Source organism: Bufo gargarizans, chromosome 5 (genome assembly GCF_014858855.1).
Source record: "Bufo gargarizans isolate SCDJY-AF-19 chromosome 5, ASM1485885v1, whole genome shotgun sequence".
NCBI lineage: Eukaryota > Metazoa > Chordata > Amphibia > Anura > Bufonidae > Bufo > Bufo gargarizans.
This window is the reverse complement of record NC_058084.1, coordinates 441,548,021-441,571,538: the sequence shown is the minus strand read 5'-3', so window position 1 is coordinate 441,571,538 and position 23,518 is coordinate 441,548,021. Positions and strand designations below refer to the sequence as shown.

Here is a 23,518-nt window from a genome sequence, read left to right as displayed (position 1 = left end):
GCTGATCAGGCAGGTACGCACAGACCAAATGGCATGCGTAAAAAAAGGACGGGAGGGAGGAGGGACGGGAAGGGACAGGGACGGAGGGTGGTTTAGGGATCTAGAACTGCTGCAAATGGGGAAAAAAAAAACACTGCAGCAGTTCCAGATGTTTTTCTTCTTTATAGGAACAGTTGAAGTTGCAGTGGTGGTTCACCACAAGTCCCAGCAAGCCAACAGCACAGAACCTCTCTGCATGCAGTCACCAGCTAGAATGACTGCATGCAGGGAGGATCTGCCCTTTCCTATGCAGCTGTAGCCCTGCCATTGGCTGGAGGCAGCGCTGGCAGGGGACGCCAAACACTGATGTCCCCTGCCTGACCCAGGGGGGGCAGGTGCTGACAAGTTCAGAACCAGTCATCCCTGTACAAACCCTGTTCCACCCCCTGCAGCTTCCTGGATGAATGAAAAATCATCTGGAACTCCTCCTCTGCTAACCCCCTGTCCTAAGTATCTCCCCGACTTTCCTGCTCCCCCTGCCTCTGCTTCCCCCCTACCCCTCTGCTATCCCCCTAACCAAGAGCCTCACTGTCCCCTCTGCTCCCCCCTGTCCCAAGTGCCTCATTGTCCTCTCTGCTAGCCCCCTGCCCCAACTACCTCACTCCTTCTCCCCTGCCGCAGGTGCCTCACTGACCCTTTTGCTCCCCCCTGTCTCAAGTGCCTCACTGCCCTCTCTGATAGCCCCCTCACCAAATGCCTCACTGACCCTTCTGCTCCCCCCCAAGTGCCTCACTGCCCCCCCAAATGCCTCACTGACCCTTCTGCTCCCCCCAAGTGCCTCACTGCCCCCCCAAATGCCTCACTGACCCTTCTGCCCCCTCCAAGTGCCTCACTGTCCCCTCTGCTCCCCCTGTCCCAAGTGCCTCATTGTCCTCTCTGCTAGCCCCCTGCCCCAACTACCTCACTGTCCCCTCTGCTCCCCCCTGTCCCAAGTGCCTCATTGTCTGCTCTGCTAGCCCCCTGCCCCAACTACCTCACTCCTTCTCCCCTGCCGCAGGTGCCTCACTGACCCTTCTGCTCCCCCCAAGTGCCTCACTGCACCCCCAAATGCCTCGCTGACCCTTCTGCCCCCTCCAAGTGCCTCACTGCCCCCCCAAGTGCCTCACTGACCCTTCTGCTCCCCCCAAATGCCTCACTGCCCCCCTCCTCCAAGTGCCTCACTGACCCTTCTGCAGCAGATTTGCTCCACTAAGGCTGTGTGTATATATGTCAAAGTGTTTCTGTGTGTACGTGTGGCTTAGGGTCCATTCACACGTCCGTTTTTTCTTTCCTGATCTGTTCCGTTTTTTGCGGAACAGATCAGGACCAGATCTGGACCCATTCATTTTCAATAGGTCCTGGAAAAACAATGTGTGCTGTCCGTTTCCGTTGTTCCGTTCCGCATGTCCGTTTAAATATAAAACATGTCCTATTCTTTTCCGCAAAATTCGGATCCTGGTACAATACAAAGTCAATGGATCCGCAAAAAACGGAAGACATTCGGATGTCATTCCGTATGTCATCCGTTTTATGCGGAATCCGTTCCTGGAAACACATAACAAATTTTTATTTTTATTATTTTTAAATTTTTTTCAAATTTATTTGATTATTGAAATTTATACGTTTCCATACGGAAACATTTTCAGGAACAACGGATCCGCAAAAAACGGACCGAAAATCGGGATATAGGAAAATACTGACGTGTGAATGTAGCCTAAAAGTGCGCCTCTGTTTATTAGATGTGCTGCTATGAGCGCCACTGTGTATGTAAAAGCGTGTTACTGTCTGCGTGTAAGTGAACACGTGTGTAAAATCGTATGCAGATCTTTTGTATTTTTTGTGTGTTTTTTCTTCTGACACAGGCAAATGTAGGCCTGGTGCATTTACTGTATTAATGTAGTACATGGATCAACAACCTCTGGGACTCTATGTGTTCTGAAACTACAACTCCCAGAATCCTCCTTTCATTTCTATGGGAGTTACAAGAACAGCCAAGAAAGTGTCCATGCTGGGATTTGTAGTTTCACAGCAGCTGGAGCGCTGAAGGTTGCTGATCCCTGATGTCGTAGGTATCACATCATTAGAACACTTTGGTCTCAATGGTGACATGTCCCTGATAGCCATGTCACTGCTGGGTCATGTGTCACTTGGGGACACGTCACCACTGAGGCTAGTGATTGGCTGCAACGGTGCATGTAGCCCCATTGGTGCAGGGACCGGAGTACAGGGGTGGGGACATTAAAAGTCCTGCACGACCCGTTTTATGGTTTTGCCTGAGAGTTTTAATAACTTTCAGGGGAGGCAGACGGCTTATAAACGAAGAAAAAAAGATCCCTCCATTCCAGCGTTGTGTATCCGGTCCCCATTGATGACGAGGTGTCTGTCATTTATGTGACAGCTCAGCCAATCACTGGCCTCTATGGTAACATGTGACTGGCACCTGACCAGTGATTGGCCTCACTTCATCTTCACTTCTGGTCCTATTGGGACCGGACCCACAGCACCGTTCTTTCCTTGTTTTATAAGCCGTCTGCACCCCTGAAGATTTTCTAAACTCCCCTGCTGTTTTAGGCGAGGTCCACATGTGACTAAGCCCCCTCTATGTCCCCTTTCTGTAGACTTGGTGAGGGTGGCGAAAAATGAACAATGCAACTTGATAAGTCACCAATGCGTTGGTAAATTAACAAATCCAGTGGACTACTTCAAAAACAGGTGTCAGGGCAATAATAAATCAGGGCCTATGTGTGTATGGGGGGGGGGGGGGGAGCTGCAATTTCCTTTAAAGGGTTATCCAAACCCTGTAATGCCCTGCTCCCCGGCACCCAGGTCTTTTCTCTTGCCGGCACGGCTGCTGCTGCATCTCCCCGTCGCGCAGATAAAAACATCTGGCCACTGAGGGGGTGACAGCCGGGGACGAGCCTTCTTAGCATCGCTAGCACCGAGCCCCCCATCCCCTTGATGTTTTGATCCGCGTGACGTGGAGATGCAGCGGCGGCCGTGCAGGTATCAGAAGTGACGAGGGCAAGTACAATATGTGAGTGGCCCGGGCGTTAGAGGGGTTGGATAACCCTAAGCTGCCTAGGGCAAAAAAAAACTGTCCAGTACACTCCTCTCTCCAGCACCAGTCTTCCCAGTACACCCCTCTCTCCAGCACCAGTCTTCCCAGTACACTCTGCTTCCTCAGCACCAGTCCACCCCTATCCCCAGCAGTGGTCCTCCCAGTACACACCTCTTCCCAGCACACCCCCCTTCCTCAGCACCAATCCTCCCAGTACACACCTCTTCCCAGCACCAATCCTCCCAGTTCACACCTCTTCCCAGCACACTTCCTCCCCTTCTCCAGCACCAATCCTCCCAGTACACCCCCCTTCCTCAGCACCAATCCTCCCAGTACACACCTCTTCCCAGTACACCCCCCTTGCTCAGCACCAATCCTCCCAGTACACACCTCTTCCCAGTACACCCCCCTTCCTCAGCACTAATCCTCCCAGTACACACCTCTTCCCAGTACACCCCCCTTGCTCAGCACCAATCCTCCCAGTACACACCTCTTCCCAGTACACCCCCCCTTCCTCAGCACCAATGCCTCCAAGTACACACCTCTTCCCAGTACACCCCCTTCCTCAGCACCAATCATCCCAGTACACTCCCTCCCCTTCTCCAGCACACGGTCCTCCCGCAGGCCGTACAAAAAAGAAAGAAAAGGAACTGGAGGAACTGTAGTCACGTGACCACCAGTACCACTCGACGCGCGCGTCATCGCAGCCCAGTTGCAGACGCGTCGTGCGGCTGTCCAGCACTCCGGTGACGTAGTCAGCCCCGCCCCCCATGCCGATCTCCTGCAGCTGAACTTGTAGACTGCGGTGTAGCCGGGCCTGGCGGCCACGTCTGCTGCGGGGAAGGGGGAGGACATAGCGGCCTGTGTGTGCTGTGCTCCAGGATGTGGGCGCCCGGGTCCTGCTGCTGCTGGCCGCTGCTGCTCCTGTGCTGCTGGCCGCTCCTCCCCGCCTCAGCCTGGGACCACGAGGATTTGGAGCTGTTTGACTTGGTGGAGGAGATCCAGCAGAACTTCTACCAGTTCCTGGGGGTGGAGCAGGTAATGGGGCGATGATGGGAGTGATGGCTGACTGCTGCTTCCAATGTGGCAGCATGGAGGTGACGTCTGATACAGTGACCTATAAGTAACCGCTGCGTCTGACCGGCAGCCCGACCAAAACCGCATGTTAGTAAAGCAGAGGCCAGGGCTTTATCTATTCCTGTGATGTGCCACCATATTGTCACTTATGAATGAGCTTCTCCACTCCTGGTGACAACCTGTCACTGTCCCATCTGTACTGATGCCCCAGCTGTTGCATAGCAACCATCCTGCATGCACTAGGTGACAACCTGAGGCCTCCAGTCTGTGGGAGCTCTAGTTGTCACTGAAGTTATACCAAAGACTTAAAGGGGCTGTTCGCCCTCCAGGGCCTTTCTACCAGCCCCCCTTCCCCCAGAGTAGCTGGACCTGTGTAGGGACTCCAGATCCATTGCTCCCCAGCGCCGCTGCAGCTGTCAGGTCTCCCTACATTAGCATTTGATTTGACGCGAGTCACGTGGCTGCTGTGGTGCGTGTCCTCATGCGTCATGTCACTGGATCACATGATGCATGGTGGACACATCACCGCCGCTGGGCTGGTCATGTGCTGCAGTGGCCACATGACCAGCGTCCAACCAGATGTCGACGCAGGGAGGCCAAAGATCTGCGGGGGAGTGAAGGAGCCAGAATACAGCGTTGGGGATCAGATAAGTATGATTCCATGTAGGTCTGCAAGAAAGGCACCCTGAGTGTAAGCAACCCATTTAAAGGGCATCTGTCAGCAGCAACGGTTTTCTCTGCAGCTTGTTATGCCCTCTTCACTTTGATAGGACCAGGTGTGATGAAATGTTACACTGCCTGATCCTGTCAGTGTACAGAGGGCTGCAGCAGTTGCAGAGAGAGCAGAGCTTCTAGGTGTAACGGCAACGCCCCTGTTGCTCCTTAGAGGCTCATCTGCATAAATTAAAACATAATTTTTCTCAGCAATGCAGACACATATGAACATGGGACCAATACAGATGTCTTCAGCTGCCAAGCGCACATGTAACAGGTCAGCCGGTGTCATAGGGACAAATCTGCTGACAGATGCCCTTTTAAAGGGGTTTTCTGGGATTTTTGTATTGATGACCTTGATGTCTTCAGGCTATCTGTATCAGATCGGAGGGACACTCCACACCCTCGCTGTTCAGCTGTTTGAGAGTCGCTCCAGCCCCAGAACTACACAGCTTCGTCCGTTGTGTAGTGGATGGGGCTGGATAGATTAAAGTGAATGGAAGCATTCACTTTAAGGCGCCTTTTACACGGGCTAGAATTCGGCGCGGGTGCAATGCGTTCACCTTACGCATTGCACCCGCGCTGAATACGGACCCATTTATTTCTATGGGCTTGTGCAAATGTGCAGTGATTTTCATGCATCACTTGTGCGTTGCGTGAAAATCGCAGCATGTTCTATATTCTGTGTTTTTCACGCAACGCAGTCCCCATAGAAATGAATAGGGATGCGTGAAAATCGCAAGCATCCGCAAGCAAGTGCGGATGCAATGCAATTTTCACGCATGGTTGCTAGGAGATGATGTTAGTAAATTGATAAAAGTCCATTTACTGTATTATCTTCCCTTATAACAGTGATGGCGAACCTTTTACAGACCGAGTGCCCAAACTGCAACCCAAAACCTACTTTATTTATCGCAAAGTGCCAACATGGCAATTTACCCTGTATACTACAGTCCAATATAGTATATCTCCCATGTACTTTATCATTTAGCTATAATAGCTGCCTACATTCAGTGCGCTGCCTGTGCTGTTGATAGTGCGCCACTGCGCCCTGCGCTAATTAATGGCAGGAAAAGTCTAAGGCATATTGGTACGACTTTTTCCAGTGCGTGGGTGTCCACAGAGAGGGCTCTGAGTGCCACCTCTGGCACCCGTACCATAGGTTCGCCACCACTGCCTTATAACATGGTTCTAAAGGAAAATAATAGCATTCCTAATACAGAATGCTTAGTAAAATGTGACTTGAGGGGTTAAAAAAAATAATAATTAACTCGCCTCATCCACTTGATCGCGCAGCCGGCATAGTCTTCTTTCTTCATCTTTCAGGACCTGCAAAAGGACCTTTGGTGACGTAATCGCGCTCACTACGCGGTGAGTGCGGTGACGACAGCGCAGGTCCTGCTGAATGAAGATAGAAGATCTCCCAGGTCCTGAAAGATGAAGAAAGAGGATGCCGGCTGCACAATCAAGTGGATAAGGTGAGTTAATTATTATTTTTTTAACCCCTCCAGCACTATTTTACTATGCATTCTGTATTAAGGAATGCTATTATTTTCCCTTATAACCATGTTATAAGGGAAAATAATAAAATAAATAGAACACCGATCCCAAGCCTGAACTTCAGTGAAGTTCGGGTCTGGGTACCACATTCAGTTTTTTCTCACGCGTGTGCAAAACACATTGCACTCGCACGGAAAAAACTGAACATCGGAACGCAATCACAGTCAAAACTGACTGCAATTGCGTGCCCACTCGCGCAGTTTTTCTTCATCTTTTTTGGCCTTTTGTTTTGGCTGAAAAAACCTGCAATGAAATTCATGTGTTTTTTTACAATCTTTTAGCGAGTTATCGTTTTTTTCCAGCCTTTTTCTTTAGAGATGTCTATGGTAAAACCCTGGAAAACCTCTACACCCAGAACATGCTATTTGAAAAAAATTGCCCAAAATGCTAGGAAACCATTATATAATGCCACTCAAAAACGCTAAACCTATAGGGTGTTTTAATTTTAGTATTGGCCGACATGTAACAACTCGAAGTTGCATTTTTCACTAAAATAAACGCACAGAAAAAGGCATGAAAACACAAATAAACAAGTTTTTTCAAAAATAATGTATTGTAATACCAGAAAAAACAATACCCTGACCACGGGTGATGATACAGAATAAATAGCACCTGGCAATTCAGTGAAACAATGTAATAAAAGAAAAAAAGCGGTGTTAATTTACAAAAGTGGATGTATCTTGAGTTTTAGGCAAAGGGCACAATAAGTCCACGGGGGTAACATAATAAACATACATAAACAGTCTCGCCAAATACTCAGAATACAGAGTCATCGTCCTGACAAGGACGGCATTGCCTGGGACCTGTCCGTGGTATCCAGGCCCTAGACGTCGCTACTCGGGGGAATGGTGATGACTCCGTATAAGAAGGAAAGGATTATGGCCGGGTCCTATTACAGTCTACAGGGAGTAGGCGTTTTGGACAACAGGGATACTGGCTGTTTACCATCAAACAAGTTACAGGCAATGGTCCATGCAGGTACTGAGAAAAGGGACACTTTTGTAATGTACCCTACTTACGTTGATTGGGGGAATCCAATACTTGGCAGATTGCTCCATTTGTGATTTGGTAAGTAGGACCATGTGCTAATGCACTTTCATGGTGTGCACCTTTCATGTATGTGTTAGGAAGTACTAGAGTCACCATCCAGACCACAGTCAGCGAACCCCGAAACTGCCACCAGCCTTCTAAAACTAGGGCTACTTTCACACTTGCAGTAGCCTTTTCCAGCAGGCTGTTCCAGCGGGGGAACAGCCTGCCGGATCCGTGCTACCGCAAGTCTGGCAAACATGCAGAGAGGCGGCCGGACAAAAACCGCACCGTGCTGTTGTTTTATTCTAGCCGCCTCTCGGCATGTTTGTCGTGCTGCGGCCGGACCTTCGGGCCGCCCCCATTATAGTGGATGCGGCCAGAGCGGACTTCCGGCGGCACAATGCAATAGCGGTAGCACGGATCCGGCAGGCTGTTCCCCCACCAGAACAGCCTGCTGGAAAAGGCTACCACAAGTGTGAAAGTAGCTTAAGGCCTATTGCACACGACCGTATGGCTTTTTCAGTGTTTTGCAGTCCGTTTTTCATGGATCCGTTGTTCGGTTTTTTGTTTCCGTTTCTGTTCCGTTTTTCCGTTCCGTTTTTCCGTATGGCATATACAGTATACAGTAATTACATAGAAAAAATTGGGCTGGGCATAACATTTTCAATAGATGGTTCAGAAAAAACGGAACGGAAACGGAAGACATACGGATGCATTTCCGTATGTGTTCCGTTTTTTTTGCGGATCCATTGACTTGAATGGAGCCACGGACTGTGATTTGCGGACAATAATAGGACATGTTCTATGTTAGAACGGAATACGGAAACGGAATGCATACGGAGTACATTCAGTTTTTTTTGCGGAACCATTGAAATGAATGGTTCCGTATACGGACCGTATACGGAACACAAAAAACGGCCAGTAAACGGGGGGAAAAAAACGGTCGTGTGCAATAGGCCTAAGGCTACGTCATAGTATTCACCAGAGCCCGCTGCAAGGCAGGATGGACCCGCTATATCTCTGCTGAGCTGATAACAGAACACTGGTTGGGTTACACAAGTAGAAGACATTCCAGAATGACCAGAGAGGTAGAAAGAGAAGCAAACAAGCGTGGTCACATCCAGGAAGAGACATTCACGATAAATGCAGTACACAAATGGTTAAACCAGAGGAGAGCCAAGACCAGATACCAGGAGGGTCGATATTACTAGGAACAGCAGGCAGGAGGGTAAATCCAAAAACAAGCCGCAAGTCAGATCACTCGAAATGTCCGAACAAAGTTGCGCAGTGCAGAGCCGAGAATACAAAACGCAATCACAGGCAAGGTTGATGGGGAAACGGCAGTCTTGAGCCTCTTGCACATGACCGTATGGCTTTTTCAGTATTTTGCGGTCTGCAAAAAATACGAATGACGTCCGTATGTTTTCCGTTTTTTGCGGAACAGAACAGCTGGCCCCTGATAGAACAGTATAATCCTTGTCCGTTATGTGAACAATAATAGGACATGTTCTATATTTGAACAGAAATACTGAAACGGAAGGCATACGGGGGCACCTTCCGTTTTTTTTTTTGCGGATCCATTGAAATGAATGGTTCCGGATACGGAACGCAAAAAAAGGGACGTAAACAGGAAAAAAAAGTTTGTATGCAAGAGGCCTTAAAGTGTAACTGTCATTATTTCTTTAATTCTTGTAATTTATTGGGGCAGTGATGGCGTCCATTTTTGTAATATACTTAAAGGGATTCTGTCACCAAGTTTTGGCCTTAGAGATGCGGACATGCACGGCTAGATCGCCGCTAGCATGTCCGCAATATACCTGTCCTATAGGGCTGTGTGGTTTTATTTTCTTTAAAAAAGGATTTTTGAGATATGTAAATTAGTCTTGTAGGTGTCCAAGGGGCTGTACGAACCTTCCTGGTGCCCAGCCACGCCAGCCTGTGAAGGAGCCCAGCACCGCCTATGTCCTCCGAATCTCCTTTCATCAACGATAGATTGCCGTAATCTCGCGATGCACGAGCTCATGCATGCGCAGTGCCGGTATAGTGTTCCTTCCCTGTGCTGGCATCAGCCTCAGGGAAAGAACTGCGCATGCACGAGCTCGCGCATCGTGAGATTACGGCAATCTATCGTTGATGAAAGGAGGAGATTCGGAGGACATAGTCGGTGCTGGGCACCAGGAATGTTCGTACAGCCCAGTGATGGCAAACCTTTTAGAGACCGAGTGCCCAAACTGCAACCCAAAACCCACTTATTTATCGCAAAGTGCCAACACATCAATGTAACCTGAATACTACAGTCCAATATAGTATATCTTCCATGTACTTTATCATTTAGCTATAATAGCCTGCCTACATTCAGTGCGTCTGCCTGTGCTGTTCATACTGCGTCCCTGCTCTGATGAATGGCAGGAAAAGTCTAAGGCATATTGGTACACCACCACTGGTATAGCCCCTTGGACACCTACAAGACTAATTTACATATCTCTAAAATCCTTTTTTAAAGAAAATAAAACCACACAGCCCTATAGGACAGGTATATTGCAGACATGCTAGCGGCGATCTAGCCGTGCATGTCCGCATCTCTATAGCCCAAAACTTGGTGACAGAATCCCTTTAAATTACTGAAATTGTACATTTCTATTAAAGCCATTTTGAGCCTTAGCAACGCTCCTCTGTCTTCTGTTTACATAACACAGTCAATGTTGAGCAAGTCTCCACTGTTCTGTAAACAGAAGACAAAGGACCGTTACTAAGGATCAAAATGGGCCACTTTAGAGCTATTTTTCTAATAGAAATATACGATTTCTAGTAATTTAAGTATATTACAAAAATGGTCAGTATCACTGCCCCAATAAATTACAAGAATTAAAGATATAATGACAGCTAGCACTTTACATCTCCTGCCTGGTTCTGGGATTGGACACAGTCAGAAACCTGATTGGCATAGCATGCCTCCTAGTACATAGTACAACAATACATAGTAATGCGATGTGAGCTCCTGACAGTGTGTTTGTATTTCTCTCGTAGCTAAATGGGCGACTTCAAAATATCATTAACCATGGCATCGGTTACCATGGCAGCCTGGGCGCTTGTAAAGTTTTGCAGGCTTGTCATGGTAAGCTCTCTGCTGAGCTGTGCACGAAGCACAGCTCAGCAGGGAGTGTGTCAAAATACCATTCACCCTAAAATAATCTCTATTAGGGTGAATGGGACAAGGGATCAAAAGATGCCACATTCTATCCCCCTAAGTTATTGTTATAAAAGTAAAAAATTAAAATAAATAAAACGGTAGCACAAAACATTTTGTGCAAGTGGTGTTTCCCTGCTGTCTTTGCCACGGTTTTAAAAAGGGGGCATGGGGTGGGCAGTGCCAAAAAACTGGTGTAAAAGAAGAATGAAACCTATGACAGCCAGGGGACAGCTTGTTTAGGTGCACAAAAGGCATACACTTCCTCAGAAATTAGGCGCAACATCTGGGTTACAATAGACCGGCATATGCCGCCGGTCTATGATAAATCCGGCCCATAGTCTTTTCCCCATGTACAAGAATCTTGAAATATTAAAGTTTTCACATTGGTCACTAGAGCAATCATAAGATGACCCTTCCTGGCTTGCATTGCTCACTTGTTGGCTTTGCCGTATAGACTGAGACAGAATACGTTTACATCTTGTTATCCTGTAGAGGGAAGGCGTTTTGGTCTCTGGGGGAGGGCCTGTAATAATCTGACATTTCTCTGTGAACTGAAGGGTTGTCCCAAGATTTAAATTTAACCCTACTCTCAAAATAGGGTATAAGTGTCTGATCAGTAATGGTCCAACTGCTGGGGCTCCCCACCCCGTATTGATGAGGCAGTGGTGAAGCATTCACGCTCTAGTCATCTCTCTGGGACTGCCAGAGATAGCTGCGTTCTGTACTCTCACGGACTCCCATAGAGAATTGAATAGAGCGCAGGTCCGCATGCTGGACTGTCGCTCCATTTATACTGGCAGACACTGGGCCCTGTTTGAAATATAAGAAAACTTAGTCCAGCTCACTTTCCTGGTGGAATATGTAATCCCGGCTCCAGAGGCCCCAGGGGAGTGTTCCTGTAGCAGGCTGCAAATAACTTTGGAAAGAAAGGTCCCGGAGGCAATCGAGATCCTCTAAAAAATTTTTAGAGGATCTCGATTGCCTCCGGGACCTTTCTTCCCAAAGTTACTGGGCCCTGTTCTCTTGATCAGTGGGTATCCAACAGTGGGCAACCCCTTTTTAAATCCTATCCATTGTGGCAGCATAAAGCACACAATCCGTGCTCTACTGTCTATACAGACAATACTTGAAGGATGTGTGAAGTTCCAACATGACCTCCATGGGGGAAAAGGTTGTAAAATTAAATTTCTGCAACATAAAAAAAAACATCTAATCAATGACACATTTAAATACATGAGTGAGTCCCTTTAAAGAGGAGCTGTCATGTCTGTTTTAGTAACTACATGCATTCCGCATGTAGTAACAATTCTGGAGCATCTCCTCTTATGACGCCGTTGTGCTGTTCCTCTATTAATCCTACTAGAAGTTATTATTGAATTACTAGCAGTTTGCACTGAAGATCCAGCTTGGGGGGGGGGGGGGTCTCCACACAGTCAGACACTATCTAATCAGTGCTGCCAGTGTCGGACTGAGCTGGGACGCCCCCAAATGATAACACCCAGATGGACCTTTACTGCTAACATGGCTTCTAGCAGGAATAATAAAGGACTGGCACAACATAGTCATAAGAATGGATGCTCCACAATTATCACATGGGGAATGCAAGTAATGACTAAGCAGACACGCCAGGAGAGGAGACGGCTCCTCTTTCATATAAAAGTGCACTTGTATAAAAGGCGAAGCTGCACTTTTTGTCTATTCTTTTGGAGCTGTGACTTCCTAAATGTCTTTCTAATTTATAGAGCAAAGCTGAGTCATTTTTTTTCCCTCCCCTCTGCTTCCTTTATTTATTGCCAGTCGTCTTGTCCATTCTCGGCTGTTCCCCATTGAATACATTGAGAAAAGTTCTTAATTCATGTCTCCATCGGAGTAGTGATGCTTAGCGCGGTAACTCGCATAACAAATGGAAAATCAATGCTACGTAATGAAAAGATTTGATGTCTTTACTGGCCGCTCGATGGACCTTACTTAGCTTAAAGGGGTCCTGTATGTTCATAAATTAGGACCTTGCTTCATAATCTGCACCATCCTGCCCATCTTTTTTGGATGCAGACATGTCAGTGACAAAGATTTGTAATGCGCTTTTCTCATATAGAGGAGTCAGCGGCTGCCATATAGGCGCTGGTCCCCAATTTGCAACATTCACATTTAGGCTACTTTCACACTTGCGGCAGTGTGATCCGGCGGGCAGTTCCGTCGTCGGAACTGCCCGCCGGATCCGCCGATCTGCTGCTGACTGAAAGCATTTGTGAGACGGATCCGGATACGGATCCGTCTCGCAAATGCATTGCAAGTCTTGTATATTTTTTCACATTTTTACCGGTCTGCACATGCGCAGGCCAGAAGGACTGATCCGGTATTTTGAATGCCGGATCCGGCACTAATACATTCCTATGGGAAAAAATGCCGGATCCGGCATTCAGGCAAGTCTTCAGTATTTTTCGCCGGAGATAAAACCGTAGCATGCTACGGTTTTCTCTTTTGCCTGATCAGTCAAAACGACTGAACTGAAGACATCCTGATGCAAACTGAACGGATTACTCTCCATTCAGAATGCATGGGGATATGGCTGATCAGTTCTTTTCCGGTATAGAGCCCCTGTGACGGAACTCTATGCCGGAAAAGAAAAACGCAAGTGTGAAAGTACCCTTACCTATTGGTATAATTTCGGGTTGTGTGAGGAAACTGGAGTATCTGGAGGAAATGCACACAAACGTGTGGAGAATATACAAACTCCATGCAGATGTTGTCCTTGGTAAGGTTTGAACCTGGAGCCCCAGAAATTGCAGCCTGTTCTACAGCTCCTATAGGCTTTAGGACGTCCACATCCGTTCCGCAATTTTGCGGAACGGGTGCATACCAATTTATTTTCATTGGGGCCGGAATGTGCTATCCGCATTTGCGGATCCGCACTTCCGTTTCCGCAAAAATATAGAACATGTCCTATTCTTGTCCGCAATTGTGGACAAGATTAGGCATTTTCTATTATAGTGCCAGCGATGTGCGGTCCGCAAATTGCGGAATGCACATTGCCAGTGTCCGTGTTTTGTTGATCCGCAATTCGCGTATCCGCAGAACACTTACTGACATGTGAATGGACCCTTAATGGAGACAGCAGAGATACATTACTCACAAATGTTAGAGATATTTGGCTTGTGGGTGAAATTTCAGGATGAACCTAACATGCACTCTAACCTTTACAGCTGAACTTAATGTGACCTCTAAACTTTTGAATGCACATGTCCAACTGTTCAGTGTTTCAGTACTTTTTACACAACTCGCTGTTCTCTAACAAGGAGCTGCAAAATTCACAACAGGTGTTTGATCCATATATCGCCTAATAAATGTACTTGTTCAATTAGAATTGGTATTTAAACAGTCCTCCTCATCATGCTGTTCACATTTTGACATCATGAGACCAAGATGACACCTAACAATTGATCAGCAGTATTGCGCAGCTTCAAGCAGGATGTTCTCAGACGAAAGTGGCCACTGAGCTTAGAGTGTCAGTGTCAGCACGTTGCAACAGAGAGACTGGAAGAGTCGCAGCAAGGCATAGAAGTGGATGTCCTTTTAGCCACATCCCACACTTATGATTGGTTCATTTTGAACAATGCCCTGCGGAATCGGATGATGAATGCTGCACAACTCCAGGCACATTTAAGGGAGATGAGAGGCACCCAAGTGTCATGTCAGACCATTCACATCAGTGTAGTTTGTGTGCTAGACGACCTGCAATAGTACCTGACCACACCACCAGGCACAGGCATCATGGTCTTGCATGGGCCTGGGAGCTTCTACTCTGGACCAGTGGGCCTCAGTTCTGTTCACTGATGAAAGACGATTAACGCTGAGCAGAAATAATGGCCGCCAATGATGTTGGAGACGTCAAGGATAGTGCTATGTATCAGCCACCGTTGTCACCAGATGAGCTTTTGGTGGTGTTAGTGTGGGCAGGTGTGTCTAGTCAATACAGAACAGCCCTACACTTTGTGAATGGTACAGTGACAAGCCCATACTACTTGAAAAGCATCATTAATCCAGTCATTGTGCCTCTGCATGAACAACACAGGCCTAATTTCATCTTTATGGACGACAATGCGCCAGCTCATGGAGGTCACATCATTAGGGAACAGCTGCTGGAGTCTAGGGGACCTCAAATGAAGTGGCCTGCACTTTCTCCAGACCTGAATCCCATTGAAAACCTATAGGATCAGCTGAGTTGCCGTGTAGAGACTCGTAACGCTGTACCCCAGAACCTCAATGACCTGAGGGCCCCCTGTCAAGAAGAGTTTGATGCCCTGCCTCAGCAGACAATAAGTCGACTTGTGAACGGCATGAGACGTGGTTATCAAGCTGGAATTGATGCTCAAGGCCACATGACAAGGTTTTGAGACATTGATGTTTTTTTGTGTTGGCTTTTGTTTCAAGAAATTGTTTGAGATGAGGAAATCACTATTGCTGCTTCTACTTAAATGCCTGACTATAATATCACTGTAGCGTGAACTTTTTACATTTTCCATAAATTTCAACTGAAAGACTAATATCCCCAACTTCTTTTGAGTAGTGTAGGTGGTCAGATGGGGAGGATGAGGCCTTCATACAACCCTGTGTAAAATTAATAGGTAAAATTTGGATGCAGCTCAGGTGGAGCACCGGTTCAGACCAGCCTTTTATTAAAAAGTCATATTATGGGTATATTTCCGAGCTTGTCCTTGATCAATCACTTAGTGGTTGTGGGCCGCTTGCTTTATGTTGCCCGGAAACTGATTGCTCAGCATTGGATACAGGCCAGCCCTCCTACGTATGGTGAATTTCGACGTAAAGTAAACATCATGCTTGCTTATGAAAAGGCTGTTTTTCAGAAAAGGGGGTGTCCTCTTAAATATGGAAAGCTGTGGGAACCGTGGCTGGCGTATGAGTATCGTTTTAGACAGTCGGAGTAGATGTAAACACCGGAGAAGGGAGGGGGTGGAATTTTGCCGATTTGGTAGATGGGATGGTTTCAGATCATTGTTTTTATTTATGTATGGTTGCACATATACTCTGTACCTCCGTTTACCCCAGTATGTTATTTCAATTGTAACACTGTATATTGCATTTTCGCTTGTTATATGGTGTAATTGCACTGACCATATAATTATTAATAAAAAAGATCTGATTCAAAAAAAAAAAAGTCAGATTAGGACTCGCTTCCACATGGTGGCGCTAGCAAGATGGTTTGCTTTCCTTGGGAGATACTTCTTTGTATACCATGAACTTCCCTAACAAATGGTTTTGGATGGGATGTAGAACAGAGATGGTGACCTTTTTGGTTTACTTAAGTGATGTTAACAAATGGCATAACAGGGTTACATGGAAAGATGAATGTTGGTGAACTGGCGCATTTCACGTGCTTTTAGAATGGAAGTGTTTACGTTTATCTTGCACAGTTCATCAACTGATGCTTGGTACAAGCTGATAATGAGGGCAGTTTTGGCCTGAACTCTTTGACGCAGTTTTTTCAGTGAAGGCACATTCCAGTGTTAATATCTATTGAGATTTAGTGGTAAAGTGTTTCAGAACCAATGACAGTCAACCGTAATGTCACCTGGTTATCAAAAAATCCACTTAAATGGTTTGCATTTTGGTCTTTCAGGGCTTAGTCCCTTCATCTCCTTCTTTCCTATTTTGTCTCCTAAGACAATGAGAATCTCATCTCTGTGTCCTGGCAGATCAGAAATGTTCTGTCATGGTCCCTCAGGTGACTGAAATCAAGGAGACTGCCTGAGCTTGGAGGAATCTAACAGCCTCCTTGATTTCTCTTGATTTAGTGTTGATAGGGTTAATGACCCTTTCCCTTGTCTCAGCTGTTGCTCTCTTGATTCAGTGTTGATAGGGTTAATGACCCTTTCCCTTGTCTCAGCTGTTGCTCAGTGGTCATCACTTCTACTCTTTATAGTCTGACCCCACCCTTCTGACTATGCGGTAGATTGCTTCATTTGGTTTTGGAAAGAGCTAGAGTGTGGTTCTCCCGGAGTGTCTCCTCATCCTTCTACAACAGAAGCTAAGTGTCTTGCTTGTTTGTATTTTGTCTTTTACCCTTGGTTGTTGTTACTAGGCCTCAGGGAGACGCATGTTCCTTCATCTGGGAAGGAACGAATTGTCTTAGCCCTGCCAATATCTTTAGGGCTCCTCAGGGTCTCCAGGGCTTCTAGGCTCCTGTGTATGGGCATTTCTACCTTCAAGGGGTGCCCATGCGGTTAAGAGTCAGAGCCAAGAGTAGGGTTCTTTAGGTGGTGACCCTTTCCCTTCCCTAGCGTTGAGGCCTAGTGGCTTTTCCCTCCCCCCGGTTGTCGGTGTGGTGTTTACTCCTTTACCTCATCCATGACATGCTCCTCCTCCTCCTCACAGTCACTCTTTGTTGTGTCCTGTCTGTAATAATAATAATAATAATTAATTATTATTATTATTATTATTATTATTATTATTATTATTATTATTAAGCTCCTCTAATTGGCTAAGCACCATCCCTTCAATTTGTGTCAAGATGAAGATTGAGCAGATTAACGGGAGATTAAAGGGGTATTCTGGTTATGTGAAGTTATATCCTAACCACAGGATAGGGGATAACTATTAGACTGGTGGAGGTCCTATTGCTGGGACCCCACTGATCACGAGAATGGGCTGTTGTGCGGTGTATGGTGCTGTTTTTATTTTTTTGTTTTACACTATGTACAAGAACTTTGGGGACATTTAAAGGAAACCTGTCACCAGGATTTTGTGTATAGAGCTGAGAACATGGGTTGCTAGATGGCCGCTAGCACATCCGCAATACCCAGTCCATAATATCCAGTCCCCATAGCTCTGTGTGCTTTTATTGTGTAAAAACAACGGTTTGATCCATATGCAAATTAACCTGAGAGGAGTCAGGGAAAGGACTCGTCTCAGGTTAATTTGCATATGGATCAAATCGGGTTTTTTTACACAATAAAAGCACACAGAGCTATGGGGAGTGGGTATTGCGAATGTGCTAGTGGCCATCTAGCTAGCAACCCATGTCCTCAGCTCTATACACAAAATCCCGGTGACAGGTTCCCTTTAAGTTTACTTATTTTTTTATTGCTTTTTCTCCCCCCCCCCCCAATCAATCTGCACTCAATATTAATTTATTAAAAAGGTAAAAACTAAACTTTCGCATGAACATAAATAGTTAAACCTTTTGCTATGACACTTGACATCTAGCTTTGGGGGCCTCCTAGTTCTCTTGATCTTTTTTTTGATGTTTCTATACCTTGATTGGAGTCTTCTGTGGTAAATTCAGTTCATTGGACATGATTTGGAAGACAACCCTGCCTATATAAGGTCTCATAGCTGACAATGCGTATCAGAGCATAAACCAAGCCATGAGGAGGAAGGAACTGCCTGTACAGTTCGGAGACAGGATTGTGTGGAGCACAGATCAGGAGAAAGGTACAAAAACACTTCTGCCTCACTGAACATTCCCAAGAGCACAGTGGCCTCCATAATTCTTAAATGGAAGAATTTGGGAACAACCAGGACTCCTCCTAGAGCTGGCCCCCCATCAAACTCAGTGATCAAGGGGGGGGGGGGGTCCTGATAGGAGTGGTGATGAACTCCAAAGATTCTGTGTGTAGATAGGAGAACTTTCTAAAAGTTCTACTATCACTAAAGCACACCTCCAATCTGTGCTTTATGGCACAGTGGCCGAAAAAAAGCTTCTCCTTAGTAAAAGACACGTGAAAGTTTGCAAAAAAGCACCAAAAGGAGTCTGACTGTGGTCAGATGAAACCAAGATTGAACTTTTTGACCTCGGAGACTGGTCAGGGTTGAGGGAAAGCTGAATTGAGCGAAGTACAGAAATATTCTTATGAAAACGTGATCTAGTATGCCTCTTAATAAGTCAGGCACATCTCTTGCACGCCATTCGCCAGAAACTTAATTCTGCATGAGGTTATATAGGTGGGTGTGAGGTCCTGCCCCCTCCAGCTAAGCCCACCACTTTTCTGCCCACTTTAGGCACACAGCCAAGACAACACAGTAGTGGCTTAGGGACAACTCTGTGAAACTCCTTGCGTGGCACAGCCATTTATGAATAGACTTGAAAATGGTTGTCCACCGACAGTCTCCATCCAGCCTGATGGAGCTTGAGAGGATCTGCAGAGAAGTATGGTAGAAAATCCCCAAATCCAGATGCACGCCGTTGTTGGGCTGTGCCTATATTGTGGCCCACAAACAGCGGGTCTGAAACATGTGGGGACCGGCCGTGTGCACCCTGCATCATTGATGCAGACCCATTCACTTGAATAGGTCTGCAGTGCCGAAGGTCAGTGCGGAATGGAGCCACGGATCCCTACGGAAGCACTACAGAGTGCTTCCGTAAGGTTTCTGCCCGTGCCTCCGCACCGCAGGAAAATAGAACATGTAACATTAAAGTTGGATGGGTCTGGATCCGTCAAAGCAGCCGCACGGATGGTGCCTGTGCATTCGGGACCGTAAATTGCAGGCCACCAATGCACGGAACGGCCGAACATGTGAATGAGCCCTAACCTTGTATCCATACAAGGCTGTAATTGCTGCGAAAAAGTGCTTCAAGTAAGTCCTGAGTAAAGGGTCTGAATACTTATGTCAATGCAAGATTTTCATTTTCAGTAAATTAGCTAAGGTTTCAAACATTCTGTTTTCATGCTCTCATTATAGGGATGGAGTGCAGAATGATGGTGAATAACTGTTTTTTTTTTGTTGCAAATTTTAGCACAAGGCTGCAACATGACAAAATGTTAAAAAGGGAAAGGGTCTGAAGACTTTCCGAATGCCCTGTACATATTTCCAGAGAGGTTTTTACATCGCTGTACAGCCACAGTGCAGAGCTGATCTGGGTCTGCCAAGACCTAGCAGCTCAATACGGGCTCCCAGTCCCTGGCAATCGCATGACCACTGAGACCAGAGCAGGAAGTGGTATTGCCAGTTTCTGATCTCTATATACAGGTCCTTCTCAAAAAATTAGCATATTGTGATAAAGTTCATTATTTTCTGTAATGTACTGATAAACATTAGACTTTCATATATTTTAGATTCATTACACACAACTGAAGTAGTTCAAGCCTTTTATTGTTTTAATATTGATGATTTTGGCATACAGCTCATGAAAACCCCAAATTCCTATCTCAAAAAATTAGCATATCATGAAAAGGTTCTCTAAACGAGCTATTAACCTAATCATCTGAATCAACTAATTAACTCTAAACACCTGCAAAAGATTCCTGAGGCTTTTAAAAACTCCCAGCCTGGTTCATTACTCAAAACCGCAATCATGGGTAAGACTGCCGACCTGACTGCTGTCCAGAAGGCCATCATTGACACCCTCAAGCAAGAGGGTAAGACACAGAAATAAATTTCTGAAGGAATAGGCTGTTCCCAGAGTGCTGTATCAAGGCACCTCAGTGGGAAGTCTGTGGGAAGGAAAAAGTGTGGCAGAAAACGCTGCACAACGAGAAGAGGTGACCGGACCCTGAGGAAGATTGTGGAGAAGGACCGATTCCAGACCTTGGGGGACCTGCGGAAGCAGTGGACTGAGTCTGGAGTAGAAACATCCAGAGCCACCGTGTACAGGCGTGTGCAGGAAATGGGCTACAGGTGCCGCATTCCCCAGGTCAAGCCACTTTTGAACCAGAAACAGCGGCAGAAGCGCCTGACCTGGGCTACAGAGAAGCAGCACTGGACTGTTGCATGTCATTCGGAAATCAAGGTGCCAGAGTCTGGAGGAAGACTGGGGAGAGGGAAATGCCTGAAGTCCAGTGTCAAGTACCCACAGTCAGTGATGGTCTGGGTGCCATGTCAGCTGCTGGTGTTGGTCCACTGTGTTTTATCAAGGGCAGGGTCAATGCAGCTAGCTATCAGGAGATTTTGGAGCACTTCATGCTTCCATCTGCTGAAAAGCTTTATGGAGATGAAGATTTCATTTTTCAGCACGACCTGGCACCTGCTCACAGTGCCAAAACCACTGGTAAATGGTTTACTGACCATGGTATTACGGTGCTCAATTGGCCTGCCAACTCTCCTGACCTGAACCCCATAGAGAATCTGTGGGATATTGGGAAGAGAAAGTTGAGAGACGCAAGACCCAACACTCTGGATGAGCTTAAGGCCGCTAGAAGCCTCCTGGGCCTCCATAACACCTCAGCAGTGCCACAGGCTGATTGCCTCCATGCCACGCCGCATCGAAGCATCCTGGGCCTCCATAACACCTCAGCAGTGCCACAGGCTGATTGCCTCCATGCCACGCCGCATTGAAGCAGTCATTTCTGCAAAAGGATTCCCGACCAAGTATTGAGTGCAGAACTGAACATAATTATTTGAAGGTTGACTTTTTTTGTATTAAAAACACTTTTCTTTTATTGGTCGGATGAAATATTCTAATTTTTTGAGATATGAAATTTGGGTTTTCATGAGCTGTATGCCAAAATCATCAATATTAAAACAATAAAAGGCTTGAACTACTTCAGTTGTGTGTAATGAATCTAAAATATATGAAAGTCTAATGTTTATCAGTAAATTACAGAAAATAATGAACTTTATCACAATATGCTAATTTTTTTAGAAGGACCTGTACAGCATTCGTGTAGAGCAGTGGGGAAGGCAAGGATGGTAAAAATAAAAAAATAAGTCAGTGCCTTCTCTATGTGGAGCAGCGAATTTCCCGCGTTGGCAGCTGCATGACTAGCGTGCAGAGAGAGAGATTCCGAATGCCTGGACGTATATGGCATTGGTTCTAAACCTTTTCACACCAAGTACCCCCTAGGGACAAGAAGATCACGTGCAGTATCCCAAGGAAGTGACAGTAATAAATGTTCACACAATAAGGCTTTTCTCATGCCGCTCTGTTATAGGCTCTGTTGTAAGCCTCTGACAGCACGGTTTTCAGATTTGACATAAAGAATAGCACAGCATGCAGTGCTCATCTTCCTGTCAAAATGACAGACACCACATCAGGACCCATGATGCATGACTATTACTTTTTAAATTGGTTTCTGCCCTACCAAACATACAGGAGAATACAGCACCACATGCCTCTTACATCCAGTGACTTTTCTCCTCTGATGTAGACTTTCTCTTTCCTCATCTTCTCCATTCAGACCAGACCACCATGATGGTTTCTTTCAGCCATGTCTCATCTCTGCAGAGTTTGACACACAGACCTCTTGGGTTCCTACTTTTCTATAACTCCCTACCTTGCTCAACACCCCATCCTGCCAATACTATACTGCAGAAACAATAGTCCCCCTGAAAATACGAGTACCACGCAGATAGTGCCTCAAAAATAATTGCACACAGCAAATGATGCCCCTAACAGCCATAGTGTCATTAACATTGTGTCCCCCAAAAATAATTGTGCTAAGATGATACTGTGCCAGGGTTCCCCCCCCCCCCCCACAGTAATAGTGCTCCTAAAAGTCCCACCAATAGAAATCATTATCTACCAGGATACCCTTTGTAGTAATGGTGCTCCCAATAGTAAATGCCCCCCAGAAGTAATAATGCCACCATAATGCTCATACTAGTAATCATGTTCCCTATAATGCCCCAGTAGTAATAATGCCCCAAGTAGTAGTAATGCCTCCTATATTGCCCCAGTAGTAGTAAAGCCCACCAAATTCCCCCCAGTATTATTAAAGCCCTTCACTAGTTATAAAATCCGCCATAATTTCCCCAGTAGCTGAATATCAAGAGGTACTAGCTATCAGTATTGAAACATCGCTGGCTGCTATGGCAGTATCGCATACCCCCTGTCCCTGCAGCGCTAACTCATTAGTATACATGTACCTCAGTTTGAGGAACACTGGTATATAGTCATCGACTGGTTGGCAAGGGGTTAAAGAAGAGAAAAAAAATTTGTTGTGCAAAAGTAGTAAAAAAACAACAAAAACACACTATGTATTTGGCATCGCTGTGATTGTACTGACCCAGGGAGTAAAGTTATGTTATTTGTACAGCAAAGTAAAACTACAACTTGTCCCACAAAAAACAAAGCCCTCATACGGCAACATCAACAGAAAAATAATAAAGTTATAGATCTTGAAATATAATGATAAAAAAAAAAATCCTAAAAATCGTTTGGTCACTAAGGTGCAAAGCAGGCTGGCCAGTAAGGGGTTAGGATCCACAATACACCCGGCCGGCACCCCCATAGAACTGCCTATTCCTGTCTGCAATTGCGGACAAGAATAGGATATGTTCTATTTTTATTTTTATTTTTTTCAGAGCCGCGGACCGGAAGATCGGGGGCGCGCTCCGGAAAAGCGGACAGCACACTGTGTGCTGTCCGCATCCATTCTTGCCCCATAGAGAACGGGTGCAGACACAATTACGGACGTGTGAATGGACCCTTAAGGCGTGAAGATGAGGCAGGCTCAAGGGTTGTATGCGCCAAGCCATATGTAAATATTGAGTATTTGGAGAATTTCAAATTGCATTACTGCAAATTTTAGGTTCAGCTTTGTACTCTTCGCTGTGCGACCTAAATAACCAGTTACTTCTATGCTGCGGGTCAGTACAATTGCAATTATACTAAACTTAAAGGGGTTATGCCATGATTGATGTAAAAAGAAATCAGATATCGTATAGTACATGACAATATCTTTCTAACAAAGCTAGAATCAGCCCTGAACCTCACATGGATCCAGAGATCTCCACATTCATTGCTTTAATAGCTCTGCTAGATTCTCATCAGCCTGGCAGCTCAGGGGCTGTGTCCTTTCTGCTTCAGCTCTCTCCCTGTAACTGCCACAGCTTCTAACAGAACATATGGCTAGTGGCCTTGGAGATTTCATGTGCGACCAGCTCTGTGAAATGGACAAAAAAAATACAGA

General features: G+C 46.1%; 1 protein-coding gene across 1 annotated transcript in view; it reads left to right on the top strand.

Moving 5' to 3' along the window:
* The first annotated feature begins 3,705 nt into the window (after positions 1–3,705).
* The window catches only part of DNAJC1 (DnaJ heat shock protein family (Hsp40) member C1), a 121,185-nt gene continuing 101,372 nt past the window's right edge, over positions 3,706–23,518 (top strand). Inside the window, exon 1 of the mRNA XM_044295096.1 lies at positions 3,706–4,114. Within this exon, the coding sequence (XP_044151031.1) occupies positions 3,959–4,114 (156 nt within the window). The 5' untranslated portion in view covers positions 3,706–3,958. The remainder of the gene's footprint in view (positions 4,115–23,518) is intronic.